Source organism: Heterocephalus glaber, unplaced genomic scaffold (genome assembly GCF_053883595.1).
Source record: "Heterocephalus glaber isolate CG9 unplaced genomic scaffold, H.glaber_assembly_v1.0 deba00001733, whole genome shotgun sequence".
Taxonomy (NCBI): domain Eukaryota; kingdom Metazoa; phylum Chordata; class Mammalia; order Rodentia; family Bathyergidae; genus Heterocephalus; species Heterocephalus glaber.
Genome location: NW_028258444.1, coordinates 4,693,599 through 4,715,107, shown reverse-complemented (window position 1 = coordinate 4,715,107; position 21,509 = coordinate 4,693,599). Strand labels below are relative to the sequence as shown.

The 21,509-nt window shown below is 41.2% G+C and overlaps 1 protein-coding gene and 1 pseudogene across 14 annotated transcripts in view; one reads left to right on the top strand and one right to left on the bottom strand.

Moving 5' to 3' along the window:
• The window catches only part of Amn1 (antagonist of mitotic exit network 1 homolog), a 66,735-nt gene that overhangs the window by 20,960 nt on the left and 24,266 nt on the right, over positions 1 to 21,509 (top strand). For 8 of the 13 annotated variants that reach the window (XM_004855036.3, XM_087200032.1, XM_004855038.2 and 5 more), the window contains one exon: positions 8,421 to 8,565. In XM_004855036.3, the coding sequence (XP_004855093.1) occupies positions 8,421 to 8,565 (145 nt within the window). Of the gene's footprint in view, positions 1 to 5,019; positions 5,100 to 5,515; positions 5,637 to 8,420; positions 8,566 to 21,509 lie in introns of all 13 variants that reach the window. The other 5 variants (XM_087200034.1, XM_004855044.3, XM_021236565.2 and 2 more) reach the window with 3 other exon arrangements.
• LOC106010287 (uncharacterized protein C12orf71 homolog) lies at positions 12,072 to 21,437 on the bottom strand (annotated as a pseudogene). Its single transcript, XR_015446941.1, has 2 exons — positions 13,197 to 21,437; positions 12,072 to 12,810 (listed from the first exon to the last, which is right to left on the bottom strand). The product of XR_015446941.1 is annotated as an uncharacterized protein C12orf71 homolog (transcript).

Genomic DNA, 21,509 nt, shown 5'->3' with positions numbered 1-21,509 from the left:
CTTCCTGCTGGTTTGTATCTACTCCCTTTCCCTATAACCACCCTAACTTCTGCATATCTCTGCCTTTCATTGGCTTTTCCATGAAGCATTAAGTGTAGCAAACTAATATTCTAGCTTTGCCACTCTTTCTGACATGGAGCCTCAGTTCTCTGAACTGTAAAGTAGGAGGTAAAAGTAGCCACTTTAAGGGGTTTTATGAGGATTCCAGTGTTTCACAGCAGCGAATATTTGGTTTAGAAAATCACTGAGCTTAAAAGAGAGAGCACAGCTTGATCAGTGGGAAAAACTTGGTTCTCAGTTCAAGGGCAGGTAAGAAATTAGGCTAATGGAGGGAGGTGGCCTAGTGTTGAAGCAATGCAAGATTGGTAGTTTTCTTCCAAGCTTTCATACTACTTATATTTACTAAATAACCAACTTTGTGAATGATTTGTAAAAGTTATCCTTTTTCTCTGAGTTTTCAGTGTGTTAAAATGTAATTCTAAAAATATTTTTAAAATATAGTTCTTACAGAAATAGTATACAAGTGCCAAAGGTTTAAACAACTCATGAGTAAAAGAACATATAAACTCAAAACTAGTCCAAAAGAGTATCCAAGAAACTGATCCCTTCTGTATCTATACATATGCAAACTTGACATGAAAGAAAGAAGCTGAGGTAATTTACTAAATTAGACACAAAATTGGAGAATATCTCCTAGGACAATAAAGCTATCCACTAAGGCTGTCATCTCTACTGAACAGAAATATTTATATATATGGGGGGAGCATTTTCATTTGTCACTTTTCTACAATTAGCATCTTACTTTAGATAATGATAATTAGATTTTTTGCTTCAATTAATAGCAAACAGGAGAATAAACAGTATTCCATTTCCCTAGATAAGCAGTTGACCATTAAGTGGCATTCTGGGTTGAATTGTACTCCCTCCTGCCACCCTAAAATATTGAGGTCCCATCCTTCGGTATCTCAGAGTGTGGCTTTATTTTGAAATAGGACCTATACTTACCTTTAGGGCCAGGGATGTAGCTTAGTGGAACTGTATCTGTGTGAAATAGGGCCTTTCCAGATGTCATTAGTTATGATGAGGTCACACTGGAGCAGAGTGGCCCAGATCCAGTATGACCCTTGTCCTTGTGAGGACCAGGAAAAGACAGAGTCTCTGAGGAGGTAGAGGTGGAGCATGGAGTGTCATACCTGCTGGCCAGGGTTGCTGGCCCTTTGCTGTGAGTAAGACACTGTGCTGGTCCTCCCTCAGAGTTCTCTGAAACAAGCTACCTGCCAGCACCTTGCTTTTGGATTTCTAGCCTCTACCACTCAAAAAAATCAAGTTCTGCTGTTTTAAGCCAGTGTTACTGGTGTGTTGAAATGGCAGACCTAGAAAACATTCTAGCAGGTGTCTCAGCCAGTGCCCTACCTGATACCATATTTCCCTGAAAATAAAACCCAGTCTTACATTAATTTTTGCTCTGAAAAATGCAATAAGAATGTCCTATTTTTCATGTACAAGTCTATATTTATTCATTTAGTCACATACAAAAATCTGCATTTATGTATGAAAAAAGCTACATTTATTCAAATACAGTCATGTCATCTTCTGGAACATGTTCATAACTCTCCAAACCCTGAGTTCTGGCCCGAATTTTGTGTGACTTGATTTCCTGTAGAACCATTGGCACCAATCTCCCATATCCAGCAATAGAGCTGTCCTTAAATGAGTACTTCTTATATTAATATTTTGTAATTCAGTACATCTGTTGTATGTCACAGCAAATGCACTGTTTCTGTCTGGCTGACAATCTTAACTGGGACTTGTTTTGGGGGTAGGGCTTATATTACAAGCTTCCTGAAAAATCGTCCTAGGGCTTATTTCTGGGTAGGTCTATTTTTGGGGAAAATAAGATACTAAAGGTGGTGAGATCTTTTCATACTTATTTCCAAAGTGTGTATAGTTTTCCTTAACAAGTGCTCAGACTAAAGAAAGAATTATTTTTCAGTCCTTGATAATGAAAAAAATTCATAATTAAGCTTCTCAATATATAGGCTACTTTACTTATTTGGCCAGGGATTTAGCTCAGTGGTTCTGCCACCTGCCTTGCAAGCACAAGGTCCTGAGTTCGATCCCTGATCCCCAGTACCAAAAAAAAGCAAAATCCAGGCATGGTGGTGCACGCCTATAATCCCAGCACTAGGGAGGCTGAGGCAGGAGGATCACTGTGAATTTGAGGCCAGTCTGAGCTACATAGTGAGTTCAAGGCCAGCCACTACATACTGAGATCCTGTCTCAAAAAGCAAACAAACAAAAACAAAGCAAAACAAAAAGGAATAAGAGACATGGGAAATAAGTTCCTTGATTTTAGAAAACAAGAAATGAATTCTTTTGTTGGTTATCACTTGATGTTCAAAAATTAAGACAGGCGAGTAAAATTAATCTATAAATAGCAACATGCCATCCAAAGGGTAAAGGTGTTAAAGTTTCTTTCTAAAATAACAAAGCACACACACACAACATACACATATGCAGCCTCACACAATAAGAAAGGAATTCACGGGGCCAGGGATTTAGCTCAGTGGTTCTGGCACCTGCCTCACAAGCACAAGGGCCCAAGTTTGATTCCTGGTACCAAAAAAAAAGGAATTCATGAATTTTTGTATTTATCCAAAAGAAGAATCATGGTTTTTTGACCCTAACAGCCCTTTCAATATGAAAATTTTTCATCTTCTGAGAAATTTTTTCCCACTACTATTTCTACCTCTCCATTTCTTTCCATATTTCTTGAGATAGGGTGTCTCACTAAGTTGCCCAGGTTGGTTTCCAGCTCCCAAACTGCCTGCCTCAGTCTCCCTAGTAGCTGGGATTACAAGTATGCACCCCTGTGTGCAACTCCCACCTCTCCATTTCTAATTTTACTTTTCTGAGACTACTATCCATATGTTAGCACTCCTCTTGTAATCTTATATATCTCTTAACTTCTCTATATCTTCTCTTCCTTCTTCGCATGTTCTTCTAATGTAACCACACAAGATTCTGTTCCATTATCACCCAGTGGACCCAGTGACTCAGGCAGAGTGTTGGGAAAAGAAGGTGATTTCTTAGCAAACCGGAGCATAGAAGAAGGCACCTGTCACCTCTAGGGATGTCTTGACACACTTCCCCTGAGGGACAGTCTTTTACAAGATCTTTCAAGGAAAAATATGTGGGCAATGCCTTGGTCATGTGGGTTCTGAGAAACTCACCTTTTCTGAGCTGTCAGCTGTACACATCTTGTCTTGTTCACATAGTTGGCAAGAGTTGCAGTTCAGTGGATCCGAAGAAGAGAAACATGATCAAAGTATTTTTGGTTAAAGTGACTTGCATCTGTTTTTGTTTTGTAGTCAGCCTATATAACAAACACTCTTCCTTCCAAGTGTAACTTTCTTTGGTTTTTTTTGTGGTTTTTTGGGGAGAGTACTGGAGTTTGAACACTGGACCTTGCACTTCTGAGGCAGGTGCTGGAACCACTGAGCTAGATCCCCGGCCCCCCAAGTGTAACTTTCTTCTATAACTTGAGACTCAGGAGTGATGGGGAAGGGAGGACTTAGGCATTCCTAGCTAACTTTGCTGTGCAGTTAATCTTTAAGATACAAGAATTAGCTAATCCAGAGATGGAATAGACAGGAACAAAGACAAACTTCTAAGGATTGGGTCTGGAGGGAGGGAGACTTGGGTGTGCCTTCCCTAACTGGCTGATTGGTTCCTCAGTCTTTTTAGCTCATTTATATGGTTCTTTTTCAATAGTTTTCTTCCTATATGTATTTCCAGTTTCCCTTTTTATGGTTTCTTGTTCATCTTATAATATTTCCATCTATTTCTTTTAGCAGATTACTACCCTTATTAATATCTTTGGTCCCTGTGTTCTAATTCTGCTGCTCTGAAATCAGGAATCCAGTTTGTTCTTCTTTTGAAATAGTTGTGTTCTCCAGATTCTTTGTTCCAGTGGCCTCCCGATGTTTGTGTCCTCCAGATGTGTCCTTATGTCTCCTGTACACTCTCTTTGGTAGTGGCAAGTGGTCTGTCTCAAGGCCCAGGCCTGGGTCTGTATCAGCCCTGTTGAGCTGATGAGGAGACGGAGGCCTGGAGTGCTGAGCTCTCAGGCAGAGAGCCCCAGGCACCAGAAAATACTAATCATTCCTGCTTTTGCCCTCCAATCAGGGGTTCACACCTCATTGCCTAAATTTGTTAAATGCACAGTAAATAATTCTCCTTAATAGTCCTGTGTTATCTTCTGTATTTTTGCTATTTTTGTTTCAAAAACTGAAAATGCTACTTAATAGCTTCTATAATACTTACTTTAAACATGAATTTGGAGTTTGCAGCCATCACCATCATACTGCCTACAAAAACTAGAGCTGCAAATGGCCCTGCCTTCACCTCACATTTGCTTGAAATATGATTGGCAAGAAGCAAGCTGTGATGACAGCACTCCAGAATGTGATGAGACTGACTGCATCACAATGTGCCCGTGTGTCAGTTTTCTCTGCACTGGCCTTGTGTGCCTTTGCTTCCCTCACATTACCTTGTACTCCATCTTAGGCTTCTTAGGGGTGGAGCCTTCATCATTCTACAGAGGCAGAATAGCGTTTCCAGGTTCTTACTGTTGATAATTCTGTGGACAGATACATGAGAATGTGTGACTCAGGTGAAACAGTAGGACAGTTCAGCAACCTGGTGGCTTTCACTGCTCTACCATCTTCATTTCTTTCTGTCTCTTTAGATTATACTTCAGTGACTTAAATTTTTATTTTTAACAATCTGTAGTATTTATTGAAACCTAATTTTACCTGAGCGAAAAGGGATAAAGAGGATGAATGAGTTAGAAAAACAAGGCACAGTTTTCCTTGTTGCTTTCAATAAATCTCTATCTTACAAGAGAACTGCTTGTGGAATCATTAAAAAAAGTAAAATATAACATCTTTGCTAGAGTTATACACATCTTTGGACAGATGGTTTTGAAATATTTCTAAATCTTTTTATACTCTGTAGGTGGAGAAGGCCTTTTGAAATGTTACACCAAAGTTGGAAGTCCAAGAGAAAAAGATGAATGGATTTGATTACACAAAAATGTAAATTTCTTTTGGAAAGAAGAAAAGAAAAAAGAAGTTAAATAATAAGCTTGGAAAAGTATTTACAATATATATATATGAAAATCTAGGATTTTATCTTGACAGTATAAAGAATTCCTGCCAGGTGTGATGCTGTAATCCCAGCATTCTGGAAGTTGAGGCAGAAGGATATTGAGATTGAGGCCAGCAAGGCTATATAGCAAGTTCAAGTCCAGCCTGAACTATACATGGAGACCCTAGGGGCAGGGGGCAGAGAAAAATAAGATACAAGGAATTTCTACAAACCAATAAGAAAACAATAAACCAAATAAAATATAGAAGAATCAGGAAATACTCAAAGGAAAAAATTGCCAATAACATATGAAAGCATATTTAACCTCACTAGTAAGTAATCAAAGTGACAGTTTGCCTTTTAGTTTTCCAGATACCTCGAAACAACCATACCATGAACCCCCAAAATGCACAGGGTTTACCTTCTTAGAGCTCCTGTGAATTGTGAAAAACTTGAGAATTTCAGCTATGGTCAGAAAAATGCCTGTAAGTGCCTATTTGTATAGTTTGAACCCCTAAATGTTCTGTCTCCCCCAGTTATGTGATGTAACTTAATAAAATACTGTATTAATAGAGCCTTAGAAGGTACAGGGTGTTTTGGGGGCACCTTAGGGATCTTAGGGCTTTAAGAGGAACAAAACAAAACACTGGAGATAGCTACTCGTGGTACAGCAACCTGTTATAATGCAGGAATGCTGGTGCATCTCTAGAGATGGCTTACAGTGCAGCAGCCAATCAGCAGCAAGGAGAACTGAACAGTGCTCTGGGATTGACTACTGCAAACCTGCCAAAACAGAATTGCAGATGAGATTTGCGATTTCTGCAAAATTGCAGGGGTTTCTCAATTATTAGGTTCTAAGGAAAAATCCGTGAACAACTGAGGCCACACTCTGAACTGAGACTTCACTGGGGTATGCTGTACCCAGTGTTGGTGATAATTTAGAAAACTCTTCTTTTAACCTGTGCTGGTAAATGTATAAATTGGTTAAAAAAAAAAATTTAGGAGGAACTATCAAAATTCTCAAAATATTCTCACTGTTGTAGCAGTTGACTCAATTTTACCACTAGTATAAACCCGAAGAAAATAATAGAAAAGCACAAGAATATGTTCATCAGATCATTTATGAAAATAAAGCTGCTATTGCTGTGGTTTGTTTCTGTAGCCTTCCAGCAGCTCCTGTGTGAAAGCCTTGGTGCCAGCTGCTGGAGCTCTAGGGACAAACTGGAGACTCCAGGACACAGGGCCTCACTAGAGGGTACAGGTCACTGGGCCAGGCCTTAGAAGGGGCTGTTTTGTCCCTACCCCCATCACCTGCCTACATGGGGAGCAGCCCTGCTCCCCACACCCTTTCACCATGATGTCCTGCTCAGCATAGACCCAGAAACAGTGGACCCAGCTGACCATGGAGCAAAGCCCCTAAAACTGTGAGCCTAAGTAAACCTTCCTCCCTGGAAGTTGTATTTCTCAGGTATTGTGTCACAGTGATGGAGAGCTGACTAACAGTCATACACAGCATGTATTATAGGCAAGGTACCTTTAACTCTTACAATGGAGGATTACTGTTAATAATGAGTATAGTGCAACAAGAGATAAAACAGCAGTCTCCCTGCAGAATACAAGTTCTTCATGATGCCATATTGCAGAACCCACCCTGAAATCAATTCAAGTGTTTAAGTCCAATTTAAGTGTTTGCCTGTGGAGGCTACACTGACCCTGAATGAACCTGGTGTTCAACCTAAGCATTTGCCAATGTGGGATACATTTCATGACTTGCAGTACTGCCATAAAATGGAATAATGTGCACCACAATTAATTTTGTAAAGAGTGCTCATCTTACAAACACTCTGATCCCATTTTTCTTAAAAGTATTTTTAATACAACTAATAATTTTATCTCTGGGTATTGATATTATAGGCAATTTAGCTGTAGTGCAATGGTGGCAAATGTATGACACGTGTTACTGTGTTTTTCTTTTTTTTTTTGGTACCAGGGATCGAACTCGGGTCCTTACGCTTGTAAGGCAGGCAGCAGAACCACTGAGCTAAACCCCCGGTCCTGTGTTTTTCTTTTAAGATGAAAGATGTAAATGTATTAGTTTTTTTTTTTCTAAACTGAAAACTCAGTATTCAGGTTTGTTTGCAGTGTTGGCTCGTTACAATAAATAAGTGGGTTTTAGGTTGCAGTTTGGGTACTCACTTCTAAAAGATTTACCATTACTGTTACAGTGGTTAAAAGCATTGGCTTAAAAAGGGAGAGGTGTGCACTGGTAGTCCCAACTACTGGGAGGCTAAGGCCAGAGAACTCTTGAGCCCAGGAATTTTGAGACTAGCCTGGGCAACAGAATGATATGCCCATCTAAAAAATAAAGAGAAATAATTTTAAAATTGTAAAATAGAAGGGTAGACTTTGGAATTAGAAAGACCTAGGTTCCAATACCATGTTAGAAAGAATTCATGCTGGCTTCCTAAGCTCTCTGAGGGCCTCAATTTCCCTTATTTATAAAGTAGGAATGACAGTCCTTCAGGGGTGTATGCATATGTGCATAGAAGAGAAAAAGAATATTAAATAATATATATAACATTTAGTACCCCTCCAGGTAGGTGTCCCCAGCATAGAAATAGTTGTTTTCATCATTTATTATAACTTTTGTATATTGTCTGAATGTTTTACAATATTGGTACATTATTTTATACTCAGAAAAATAAAACCTTTTCCATTAGGAAAAAAAATAAAAGAAGAAAAATACCACCAGGAAGAGTTCAGAATGCTTCAAAATGAACTTGTATTTATCCTCCCCCCAACACACACACTGAATGGTATAGGGTTGGTTTGCACTGGGTCCCCCAGTGATGAAGAAAGTAAATGTCCCTGATAAGCAGCACTGCTCCCCTATAAGTGATAAAGACTCCTCATGCAAAGCACAGAGGCACACAGTGGAGTCTTGACAGTTGTGAGCTGCAGGACAAGGGAATCACTCACCCCAGGGGTGATGCCTCTCAGGTCTTAGGGTCTTCGCTTTGCAACAGCCACCTCAGCAGTGCTTGGTGCCCCATAAGGACTTGGGAGGACCTGAATGCTGCAGCTCCAGCCAGAAGTAGACTTGGTCTTTTCTGGCTTTACAGATCTCTCTCCACATGGGTATATTTCTGTATTCTTTGCTATACTTTCCATCAGCCACTTTTCTGTTAGGATCACCAAATCACTGATGGTGAGATAAATGTTTCCATTTACAGAAAAATTTATTTTTCAAAGTCATGCATTTGTTACAGATTTTACATCCCGAAGTCCAAACTCTGTATCTACAAAGTTGTGATATCTCTGATACTGCTCTCCAGCACGTGTGTAGCTGCAGAAAACTGAAGAAACTGAATTTAAGTTCCTCAGAAGGAAACAGAGGTTCCATAACTTCAGAAGGTATGTTTGTTATCACTGAGTAAATTGGGTGGATGACTCTTTAGCTGCTGGTATCATTTTGGAGGGGAAACTATGTCAGGAAATGTGTGACAATGTCAAAGAAGTAGGGATTACATTTATCAATAAAATTTTTTTTTTACTGGGGATCAAACTCAACCTTGCACTTGCAAGGCAAGGTGGTCCCACTGAGCTAAACCCCTGGCCCAAGCTTTTTTGATACAATATTACAACAGAATTAATCATAAGATTAAATTAACCAGGGACTCTGCTATCAGCCTGTGCAATACATAGTTTTTTGTAGCCTAACTGCATTTTTCAGGACTACTCTTGCATGACTTAGTGAGTTTTTAAGCTTTTTTGCAATATAATTGTTCTATCTTGCAAGATAGAATTTGCATCTTTTTTTCAGAATAAAAAAGAAGTGCTTCTTCATCTGAGTAGGTTTCTGGAAATGCTATGGGTAGTTGGCTGTCTCTTGCAGTCATCTTGGTTAGAAGTGAGGATCATCATAATATGGTGGACCCTTGAATTCCAAACTCAATTTGTTCCTGGGGGCTGGCTGTAACTCAAGTTGGTAAATTGCCTTCAAAATCTTTCTCCTATATAATTTTAGGCCACACTTTCTTCCAGGCAGATCTCAGTGTCCTTAGAGAGACATTGACCCAGGATTTCTCACTTATCCCCACATGGGAAAGGATGTTGTAATGTTCCTTCCAGAACTCTTTAACGGTTAAATCTGTATGTGAGACCAAGCACAAGTGGCCGGCATTCTGGTCGTAACTCAAGACTTTGATTGTAAGTTAAAACTAAAATTCTGGCTGTAACCCAAGTTGTTTGTATGTCATGCTGGTCATAACTCAAGGGTCCACTGTATTGGAAACAGAGGAGGGTGTCAGGATTGTGTTAAACTATAGAATTCCCAGCTGCTGTTGGACAGTAGGAATTACTTGGTGTGGAAAACACCCTTGATTTTACTGTCAGGAGGTTTGTGCTTTTTCAGAGTTAGTTATTTGTTATGTAAATTGAAAACCTATGAACATATGAAAACTAATGAACAAAAGCAGTCAAGTTAGTATAATAATTCTGAGACAAGAAGCATACTTAACAGGCCTCCTTTTGTGCGAAAACTGTATCTGAGAGTACATGTTAGAATCCTTTTTATCACTGGGTGCAATGCGTTAAAGAAGAATCACAGCTGTGGGCAACAAAAGATTTACAGTAGCTGTGGTCAGAACTGTGAGGAAAGTGGAGCAGTTGACAAGACACTTGGTTACTTTCCTTGTACTCAGCATTTCTAGCATAACAGTTACGATTGACATTATTATACCAGGACCATTAGACTCTCCTTGTTCTCTCTCCCAAATATGCTTAAAACTTCATTTTACCACAAAGAATGACATAGGCCAAAAAAGGCTATTGCTACAATAGTCTTGGCTTGTAATACACCAGTATGGCAAGGAGTTTACCTAACTGTATTCTACAAGAACTGTGTTTTTGTGGAACATAAACACACTTCATGTACAAAGAAGCCAGCAGTAACTAGTGCCACAGCTACACAGAAGTCTGAACATAGTGACATAGCTTCTGTTTTCGAGGGCAAGGTGCAGACCATGTTTTAAGTAGCAGGATTTAGCAAATGAATTTGTTGTTAAATGGTTTCTATTTAATGTACTGAATAAAAATGCATAAAGTTATGTCAACCATTTTATATGATTATGGTCCAGACACAGTGCATGTTGCATTGAATGAACATGTATTGCTTGTTATGCATATATTAACCACGTGTGCTTTGAAGTCTATGCACTTGTCAGTATCTAAACCAATGGCAGGCTCACAGCACATTTACTCCTAGATGGACATGCATCTCCAGTCCCAAATGCATAGGCTATTAAATATGCTATTATAACCTAACATAAAAGTGGTTCATCGAGCCAGGGTGTAAACTGAAACTCAGGATAAAAAGACTTTACAGTTAACTGAAACTTAAACACTGCCTCTGTTGGGCCGGGGGATTTAGCTCAGTGATTTCACTGCCTGCTGTGCAAGCTCAATGACCCAAGTTTGATCCCCAGTACCAAAAAAAACAAAACAAAAAAAACTGCCTCTATTAAGGCACAATCCCTTAACTAGTCAAAAGTCTAACACTGAAACACAAGAAATAATCTCAATATAACACGAAATCCTTGTTCATTTGTCAGTTTTGTAAATATAATTGTTTTAAGAAAAATCTCATTACATTAGACATATTTTTCCTTCCATATCATTGTGTTTTCTTTTTAGAAAACCCTTTAAAGAGCCCTTTTAATTATGAGCAGTTCAGTCACACATACAAGAATTTTAACAGTAGGGCATGGGATTTTATTCAGTGGTGCCCCTGCCTGCCTCGAAAGCACAAGGTCCCAAGTTCAATCCCTGGTACCCCCCCCAAAAAAGAATTTTAACAGTAATATTTGACTTTCACAATCCCTTTGGAACCTGTTCATATGTTTTACTAGTTTTAAAAATCTAATCATTTAGAACAAAGGAAAAACTGTTTGCCATCCCAAGTCCTCGGTTCTATTAAGCATGAGTTTCTGTGGCTTATCTCTCTCTCTTTTTTTTTTTTTTTTTTTTTGGTACCAGGGATTAAACTAGGGACCTTGAGCTTCAGCGGCAAGTGGCAGCACCACTGAGCTAAATTCCCGGCCCCCATGGCTTTATCTCTTAAAGAAGTCACCTGAGCCAGCACCTCCATCCTCTTTCTCCTCTTGGCTAAACTGGAGCAGACTCTGCTGCTCCTATGTGCTAAATATTTGTGGTAGGAGGAGGACAGGGAGGAAGGAAGGGGAAGGACATGGAAATGGAGCAGAGGAACACATTTGAAGTGAAGACTCTTGCTTGTCCAAGAAAACTGCAGGACAAAGGCTGGTGGTGAAGTTGGAGGGTGGGTACTGTTGGGGACCCTGTGGGTGACTATGATCAGGGCCCTGGGAGGGAGCTGAGACCAGTGACAGTGAGAGTCAGAGCCAGAGAGGAAGTACAGCCTTCCTCAAAGAAGCTGGCCTCTAGAGACAATTGTAGTGACAGTTTGTGGATGAGTTTCAGAAAGTAGAGGGCAGTGAAGTGAGATGGGACCTGCTTAAATCAAGATCTGCTCAAATCCTTAGCTTTTGGTAACCATAGATTGCTTCAGTGTGGGAAATAATTCTGTGAGGCTGACACAAATTCTCTCTGTTCCATGGCCTTTGAGTCAAGTCCCTGGGCAGATCTTTAGGATAATGACGAATGGTGCCAACACTGCTATTCACAAGTGGGTACATTATCTCATGAGTTCTTCCAGTAGCCTGTGCAGTGTGCATTACTAACTCTCCCATCTCTCCCATCTTGAGAATCAGGAAAGTGAGGCTAGAGTGGTGAGGTGATTCCCAGCCTTCACATTCCTCCCAAATGGACTGCTTTTTACAACCAACACACTCATACCCACCAGCATGCTGGAACAGGTGACAAAGCTGCATCCTAGAGCCAGCATGGTCCTGCGGGAACAGGAGGAGCAGTGTTGGTGTCTGGCTTTGGGAACCCGAGGAACTGAAGGCTCCTGAGGGACCCGCCCCACTGGCTCGTGCTCAGGTTCTGAGCTCAGCCCACACCTTCCTGCCTTGGTTGGATCTGGTGGGTCCAGTGGTATCTTCTGGATGTGGGAGGTGAGGTCTGACAAGATAGATCCACGTCCATAACATAGGGTAAAATGCAGTGAGAATGGGGAGAGGGAAAAAGAATGCCTCCCGTTTAGGACGCTTCACACTGCCTAACATTTCCTGAGAGGGAATTGAGGTCCTCTGGGCCACTTGCATACTCTGAGCCTGAGTGAAGGTGACTTGCTGGAAGAGGCAGACACAGAGGACAAGAATATGGGCTTTATTGAGAAATATCAACTATGTGTATTTGGGATGATGGGATAGCACGTAGTGGGAAAATGTGGGGATGTGGGGTGGTCCTAACTGCTCAAGGGGTCCTTCAGGCTGGATCCATTTGCCTCTAAGACATCGACTTCTCTTTGGAGCCTGCTGAGGGTGGCTCTTGGTGTCTTGCTCAGGATCCTGTCTTCTGCATCTCTTGGAAAGGACTCTCGAGCAGCCGGTGGAAGGCCTGCCCCACGAGCAGACAGGAGGTTCTCTGTGGTCTGGGGGCGTCATCCTCCGGGTGTGCTGAGGAGGTGGAGGGCTCTGTGATCCCTGACTTGTGGCTGCTGCTCCCCTCGACTGCCGTCTGCAGAGAAGGGGAGAATGAGTTAGATACACATAACGTCAACAGCAACGGAGTCAATATTTACTCCTTTATGGGATTCACATCCTTTCATCAGAAAGGCGACTTCAGTGCAGTCTCAGTAATCAGAAATACTGAAAATATTCACACACACAATTTTTGGCATCACAATAGCTCTTCCCTTTGTTTTTCCCCTCTCTCCCCTGTGCCCCTTGGTATTTCCCTGCCTCTCCTCCCTGAGTCCTTTCCTTGCTGTCTTAGCCTCTTGCTAGTCTTGTGCATCCCCCAGGATCCAGCCCCACTTCACAGCAGGTCACTCCCAGCCCCGTGCTGTTCACCTGCTCCCCACTGGGCCTGGCCCTTGCTCTCTGGGAGGCAGCTCTGCTCACCTCGGCACGTTCCTGTCCCTTCAGTGTCACAGGCAGCTCTGGGACTGGGATGACATCTGTGTTTCCTGATGGTTTGCACATGGGCGAGTCTAGACATGCCTCATGTCCCTGATGAGTGAGCTGGGCAGGGGAACAGCTGCTCAGCCTGAGGTCTTCGGCCAGAGTAAGTTTGAGGCAATCCTGGTCCTCATCTTTCTTCTTCCTCCGAGTTTTTTGGGGATTTTCACTGTCTTCCTTTTGGATTTCTTCATCATCCATGTAAAAGCCCTGAAATGTCTTCAGCAGTTTCACAAGACCATCCAGTTTTCCTTCAGTACATTTTGTTTCATCTTTGCCTCTATGTAGATTTTCATGAGCAGTTGATTCTTCAAAGCCATTGTCGTCAGCCCAGGGCACAGTGATACCTAGGTTGTAGATCTGCTGTGGGTCATCCTGAAGTAGCTTTCATAGGTTGGGCCATCTCTTGTTCCCTTCAGGCCCCCACCTGCCTTGAATAGCAGAGATGAGGTCACCTGAAGAACACACACTGGGAGTCATGTCTTCAGGAAGGATGATGTCCTCACAGGACGAGGGCTCTTCACTGGGGAGACAGCCCCCAGAGAGGCTCAGCATGCATTTGGTTTCAGAATTGCAGTCCTCTGTGTCAGAGGGGTCGCCGCTAGGGGATGAGGACACCATGGGATTGAAGAACCAATATGAGAGTCTCCGTCAACACCAGAAGCTTCCAAAGGGGAAAAAATGGAAGATATTGGGGAGAAAATTCACTGCCAACTCCTGGAGCATAAACAGGAGATGTGAGAGAGTCTTTAGCACTCAAGTCGCTGTGGCTAATGGTGAGGTAGGTCATAATCCATCTTCTGTGACTGCTGGTTACCATGGCAATATCCAAACCAGTCTAGCCAGACAGTAGGACTAGAGAGAAAAGGGATAAGAAACCACAGGATCTATCCCCTTCCTTCTGAAACATTGTGACCACACACCATGCAGGCTGAAGGGTCCCTCTTGAGGCCAGAAGGAGCAGTCAGAGTGGGGGTTACTTTCCTCTTGTTTTGAGGCCTCTGAGATCATTCCTGTCCTCAGGGAATGGAGAGCTTTTTTGGGGAGATTGGCATAAATAGCACTGGCCTAAGAGTGATAAGTGCAACAGAAGAGCTTAAAACTTGTGTCCTGATGATATAGGAGAAATATAACTCCAAACCTACTAGATGTCAGATGTCCTCTGAAATTGAAGAATGCCAAAGGACAAAGGAGGTTAAGGGTAAGAAAGGTTATTGTGGAATAGGAATAGCTCTTTAGAGACAGAAGGGGTCCTGGAAGTGTGTTGCCATTTCCAAGGCCCTTTGTGGGGTAATTTATACAGAAAAGTCACAAATGTGGGTACAGTGTGGGTCCAGTGTGGGTCAAATACAGAAGTGCTATGCAATAAGACAGGCCCTGGCCTTGCCTCCATTTTCCTTTTTCCACAGAATGTTTTGTTTTGGAAATGTAAGTTTGTGCTGCTGGGCCCCTGCCCAATGTATCAAAATGATTTGTGGCTGTTTCAACTGTGTGACCTTTCAGGAATGTTCTGTTAAGCTCTGCCTCCTCACAAGAAGATTCTCTTAAGCTCCACCCCCTCTTGGGAATGTTCTGTAACTCAGTTTGTGCCCAATGTATCAAAATGGTTTGTGACTATTTGAATGGTGTTCTGTTAAGTTCTGCCTCCTCACAAGAAGGTTCTGTTAAGCTCCTTCCCCTCTCAGGAAGGTTGTGTAACTCCACCCCCCCACCCCCCACCTCCACTTCAGTGAGCATGCTTACATAGCATGTGTTTCAGGAATGTTCTATAACTCCACCCCTCTGCTTCAGGAATGTTCTATAACTCTGCCCCCCTGCTTCAGTGAGCATGCTCACCTATCCCTATATAAGGAGGCTCTCATTTCTGGTAGAGCACTCAGACTCCTCTGACCTCACCTGGCATTTGCCAGTGTAATAAAGGTTTTTTTTCTCTACCTCTTCAGCTGATCATCAGATTCTTGAGTCTTCAAATTACAAGAGCTCTGACCCAGAGCCACCACACTGAACTGTAAAGCTCAGCTGTGCCTCAGAGCTGTGGCACTTAGCTGTGACCCTGAGCTATAACACTTAGCCATGCCTCAGCTGTGGCACCGAGCTATAGCACTTGGCTATAACACAGAGCTGCTCTGTTCTGCCAAAACAAAACTATAATCAACCTATAGGATTACAAATATAGCGACTTAGCTAATATTGAGCCAGTAGGGAAGCAAAGCACATAGCAAGGGCATACAGATAACATCATTAACTTTGGCTTGTCTATGACTTCTAAAACAGGAATGTTTTGGGGAAGGGATTGACCTAGATATTCTGGTCACCTACCAGATGTCTGATGTATATGTGGACTTAAAGGACTGGGTGGTACCAATTACACTATAATCTCACATTTACATTCATTCCTTAGTGAAGTGTGTAAGTCTGGCTATTGTAATTTTAATCTCAACCTTTCCTTCTTTAGGTTCACTTCCAGCCACAATGCTGAGGTCTCTGCCTTTCACTGACCTTTTTTTTTTTTGGTACCTGGGATCAAACTCAGGTCCTTGCGCTTGCGCAGCAGGCGGCAAAACCACTGAGCTAAATCCCCAGCCCTTTTCACTGACCTTCTTGAAGGCACAGCCCCTTTTATTAATTTCTACCTAACTTAGCTGCCTATAATACTGAGGACAAACAAGGGCACTCATACAGCTTGGACCAGAAGTGGGCAGGGGACCAGGACAGACCTCCTGGAGAGAGGTGCCTCAAATCTGAGAATTCATGGAGCACTGGAGATGAATGAGGTGACAAAGAAGTAGGGGCCAGGTGGGGTGGCACAATCACAGCTGCCAAAGAGAAACCACCAATTGTGTGGGGAGATCAAGTGCAGGGAGGGACAAGGGCTTTAGTGAGGTCACAGCAGCCTCCACCTCTCCTGGAGAACCTGGAATTTCTCCACTGGCAGAGATCATGGTATTCATTCATCTGATGTTCTTCCAGGGAGTTTAATTATATTGATGTTTTGGCATGATTTAAAACACAGCACTGTTCACACTGGTCTTGCTGCATGGACTTTACTGGTCAGCGCAGGTGAGGTTGAAGCCATGATTCTCGGGACTCAGGCTGCTCTGTGATGAGGAGGTGCAGGAGAGGAAGTAGGGTCAGGGAGCAGGCTACAGTGGTTGCTTGGTGGGGGAGCAAGGCAGGAGCAGAGGCCAGGGTTCATTTCTGCACCCCTCCTGACATGAAATCCACGCAGGGGAGAGGCTCACAGTAGAGCACTGACTGCTGTTTCTGGAGGTGAGGGCCAGAAGGGACCCAGTGTGTGGCTGGGGACTGGCTGTGACAAAATAGCTGTCTCCCAACTTTAGAAGGAAAAGTAAAGGTGGAGGGAATTACAGGACCACATAGGGCAGGGCTCCTGTTTCTTTCCAGGCTTTCCCAGCAGGCTCCAGTCTTCTTCCTGTGATGAAGCTGTAAGTGAGTCTCCATGCACATTCCCCTTGTCCTTCGTGTCCACGTATTATCTGTCTCTACAGTGTTTCTGAGAACTTGCAATGTTTGGTCCTCCTCAGGCACTGCTGCTGCCCACAGGCTGTCACTGTCCTCCTTTTGCATCCCAGTTGCTCCCTTCCAGTCCTGAGGGTAGCATGGAAGTCAGTGTACACTGACTCAGGCTCTGGGTGATCAGTCTGTCCCTTTGTCTCCACAGTCACTGGGCTCTTGGTTCTGCCTGGGTACAGGGAGTAGCTTTCATTATCTGTCCCAGCTGTGCCATTCTGAAGACAAATGTGAGTCACCTAGATTGGAGGTTTTTCTTTGCCTTTTCTAAACCTACAAAGAAACCTCCTCTATGAGCAAAGCCATCAGTGTGCAATCTCTTGGTCACATCTGAAACTGCAGTCTGCTGGACTATTGTCTAGGTCCCATTCAGTGAACTCTCTGGCAGTGTATAGAGCAGCAATTCAGTTTCCTAGCAGGAGGCTACACATACACCTGAAAAAAGCATAGTCTGAAATTAACATTATTTAAAGTTGCTTGTGGTCCTTTTGTTCTCCTTCACATTTTAAGTAGCATTAAAAGTAGTTGGGTGTGGTGATGTATGCCTGTAATCCCAGCATTCAGGTGGCTGAGACAGGAGGATCACTGCAAGTTTGAGTCCAGCCAGGGCTACATAGTGATTTCAAGTCAGCCTGGACTACATATTGGGACCCTGTGTCAAAAAACCAAAATAACAGGAGGCTCCTGGGCTGCCACAGCACTGCTCCCAGTGCAGGGGAGGTGAGCCAGTCCCAGCTCCCAAGAGAGGTTCCCAGGCCACCATAGCACCACTCCCAGCACAGAGGAGGTGAGCTGCACAGGCACCAACAGCACACCCCCCCAACCCAATACCCTGTCGAAATGAGAAGACATGTAAACAAGCCTCAAAACCAGACTTCTAGATCACCTACAACAACCTCAGAGGGAAATGAGATGGAACACTGATACTCAACCACCTGGACGCCCTGAACTGGCAACAAAAGAGGATCTGGAAAAAATGAAATCAGAAATAATTTCTCAGATAACAGCAGAGATTGTGCTCATAGTGCAAGATATGATTAATAAATCTAGAGAGGACACATAAAAAAATAGAGGAGCTGAGGAACATGATGGAATCCCAACATAGGAAACAAATGGAATCCATAAAACAGATACAAACATTTCCAGGAAAATAAAAACCCCCTTGAAAGCTTATGGAGCAGAATGAGCCAATATGAGGACAGAATTTCACATATAGAAGATAAAATTGCAATTAGTGACAAGGAAAAGAAAAATTTCTCTAAAATTGTAAGGAACCATGAGAAATCAATCCAGCAGCTGCTAGACAATGCAAAGAAGAATAACATAAGACTGATTGGCGTCAATGAAGAAACAAGAGAGAATGCAGATGACATAAAAGAACTGTTTACAGAAGTGATGGCAGAAAACTTCCCAAGCAGGGGAAAAGAACTTGACAGACAGATAAGTGAGGCATATAGGACTCCAACTAGCCTTGATCAAAAAAAAAATCTACACATAGGCATATAATTGTTAGGATTCCAGAAACCCAAGAGAAGAACAAAATTCTACAAGCAGTGAGAGAAAAGAAACAAATCACATACAAAGGAAAGCCCATCAAAATCACAGCAGACTTCTCAATGCAAACCCTCAAGGCAAGAAGAGCTTAGAGTGATTTATTTCAAACCCTAAAGGAAGACAGCCTCCAACCCAGATTGATGTACCCTGCAAAACTATCTTTCAAAATTTATGGAGAAACAAGATAACTTTCATGACAAAGGGCACCTTAGGAACTTCATGAATACCAAACCAGCACTCCAAAAAAATTTTAGACAGTATCCTAGGAAAAGACAATGAGGATCACAACCCCTGGAAGCCCAGCAAAATGAATCTGTTGGGCACGACAAGAAATTAAATGCAAAGGGGGAGAATCTAACAAAAAAAAAAAAGTCATGACGAGGATAAGTCAATACGTATCAGTTATAACCATCAATATTAATGGTCTGAATTCACCAATCAAAAGAAATAGACTGGCAGAATGGGTCAAGAAGCAAGATCCAACAATATGCTGCATACAAGAAACACAATCAAAAGGAAACTCATAGACTGAAAGTAAAGGGTGGAAAAACAATATTCCATGTGACAGGAACCCAAAAAAAAAGCAGGAGTAGCTATCCTCTTTGCAGATCAAGTGGATTTCAAATGAAAATCTGAAACACTCTGGTCCCAAGAATTTCAGATAAGGGATACTCAACTTGTATGTACAATCCTATTGTGAACATGTGTTTTCATTCCTCTCAAGTACAAACTTAAGGACAGAACTGTTGGTTCTTAACAGTAATGCAAGTAATTTCTATATTGTTTTCCAAAATGGTCTTAGCAGTTTACATTCACATTAGCAGTGTTCGAAAGGTCTAACCGCTTCACACCTAAGCTGACATCTGTTCTTTTAAAACTTTTAACTTCATCTCCCTAATGAGTGTATAATTCAGTATTGTTATTGTACTGATTGGTATTTTTCTGATTCTAGTGTTGCACACCTTTCCTTGTGCTGTGGTGGCTATTTATCATCTTGTGTCTACTTTTTAATTGGGTTGTCTGTTAATGAGCTGTAAGAGTTCTTTATATATCTGGTCATAGGTTATATGCATTATAAATACGGTCTGTCGAAGGACTACTTTTCATTTTCTTAATGATGTCATTTAAAGTTCTAAATTTTGATGAAATCTCATTTATCAATTTTTTCTTTTATACATCATGTTTTTTATATCCTAGGAAATTCTTGCCTACCCTAATTCATGAACATTTTCCCTTATAATTTCTTCGTAAAGTTTTATACTTTTAGTCTTTCATATTTAGGTTCATAGATCCTTTCAAGTTATCTTTATGTATGGAAATAAAGGGTTGAGGTTAATTTTTTACATACAGACAACAGGTGTTCTAGTACCATTTGCTGAAAACACTCTTTCCTCTGCTCTTGAGTTGAGTTTATGTTCTATAAAATGTTAATGTTAAATAATCTCTCAAAACTCAGTGGACCATATATGTGTGGTTCTATTTCCAGATTTCCTGTTTTATTCCAATAATCTATATGTCTTTCCTTACACAAACACTGCCTTGATTACTGTACCTTTAGAGGAAGTCTTAAAATTAGGTAATAAGGAGGCCGGGGATTTAGCTCAGTGGTTTCACCGCCTGCTGTGCAAGCACAAGGACCTGAGTTCAATCCCCAGTACCAAAAAAAAAAAAAAATTAGGTAATAAGGACCAGGGATTTAGCTCCATGGTTCTGGCACCTGACTTGTAAGCACAAGGTCCTGAGTTTGATCCCCAGTACCAAAAAAAAAAAAAAATTGGGTAATAAATGTCTTCCAATACTGTTTTTTTTTTCTTTTTACTTTTCTAGGTCCTTTGTACTCCTACATAACTTTTAAATTTCAACATCTAATTTTTCATTTAGAGCAAGTATACATAGACCTGAACTTTTATATATACCTTGTGTTTTCTAATCCTGCTAAATTCAAAGACAAGTTCCAGGGGCTCCTAGAGATTTCTTAGTATTTTCTCTGTAGATGATCATTTCATCTACATATAAAGACTTTACTTCTACCTTGCCAATCCTATGCTAATTGTTTCTTTTTATTGTCAGACTATTTTGCTTTGGGCCTATGTTTCAAAGTTTAATGGGCAGATGAAGAGTAGGCATATCTGCCCTTATTCCCCACCTTAGGGGTAAAGCATTGTATCTTCTCCATTCATAGAAGGCATTTTTGCTGGAAGTATGGAGTACACGTCTTTAATCTGTTGAGAAGCTTCTGTTCTACTTCTAGTCTCCTGAAAGCTTTTACCATGAACAGCTTTTACCATGAATTTAGTCCAATACTTTTTCTCCAACTATTGACAGGATCATATTGCTTTTTCCTTTCCTCTGTTAAAATGATGACTTATTGGGGTGGATCTTCCAATGCTGAACCAACACTGCCATCCCTATAATAAAACCACTTTCTACATACTGCCAGATCTGACTTCTAATAGTTTGTTTTGTTAAACAAATTTCTATGTTCATACTTTTTTCTTCTATTATCTTTATCCAGTTTTAGTATTAGCACAGTGTTGATTTCCTAAAATGAGGGGAGATGTGTTCCTTCATTTTTCTGCTTTAAATGTTTGATAAAATTCATCAGTTCAAATGTATATGAGCCTGTTGTTCTCATATAGATAGGTTTTCAAACTAGGAATATATCTTCTTTAATAGGTGCTATTCAAATTTTATATTTCCTCCAGAGTTACTTTCATTAATTTGCCTTCCAAGGTACTTCTTAGAAGTTGTCAAATTTATTTCAGAAAGAATTTTTGTAATATGCTTTCTATATCCTTTTAAATTCTGTAAAATCTGTAGTAATGTCCTCTAAATTTTGATATTGTAATTAAAACAATGTATAATTGATATTGTGTAATAGGAAGAAAAGGTCTAAAGGAGTAGGGGAAGTGGGAGGGGTAGTGGAAAGAAGGGAGAAGGAAAAAATATGAGAAAAGGAAAAAAATGGAAACAAAGTCTTTGCAAATAGAGAAGGGTGGAGGGGGTGAAGGGAGGGCAGGGGAAGGGAAAAAAAATAAGAACCAAGATACATCATGTAAAGGTACAAGATCCCAATTATGAATGTAAATGTATTTTATATCTAAAATGTATCAATAAACTTAATGGAAAAAAATTTTTAAACCAAAATAACAACAACAGTAATAATGATAA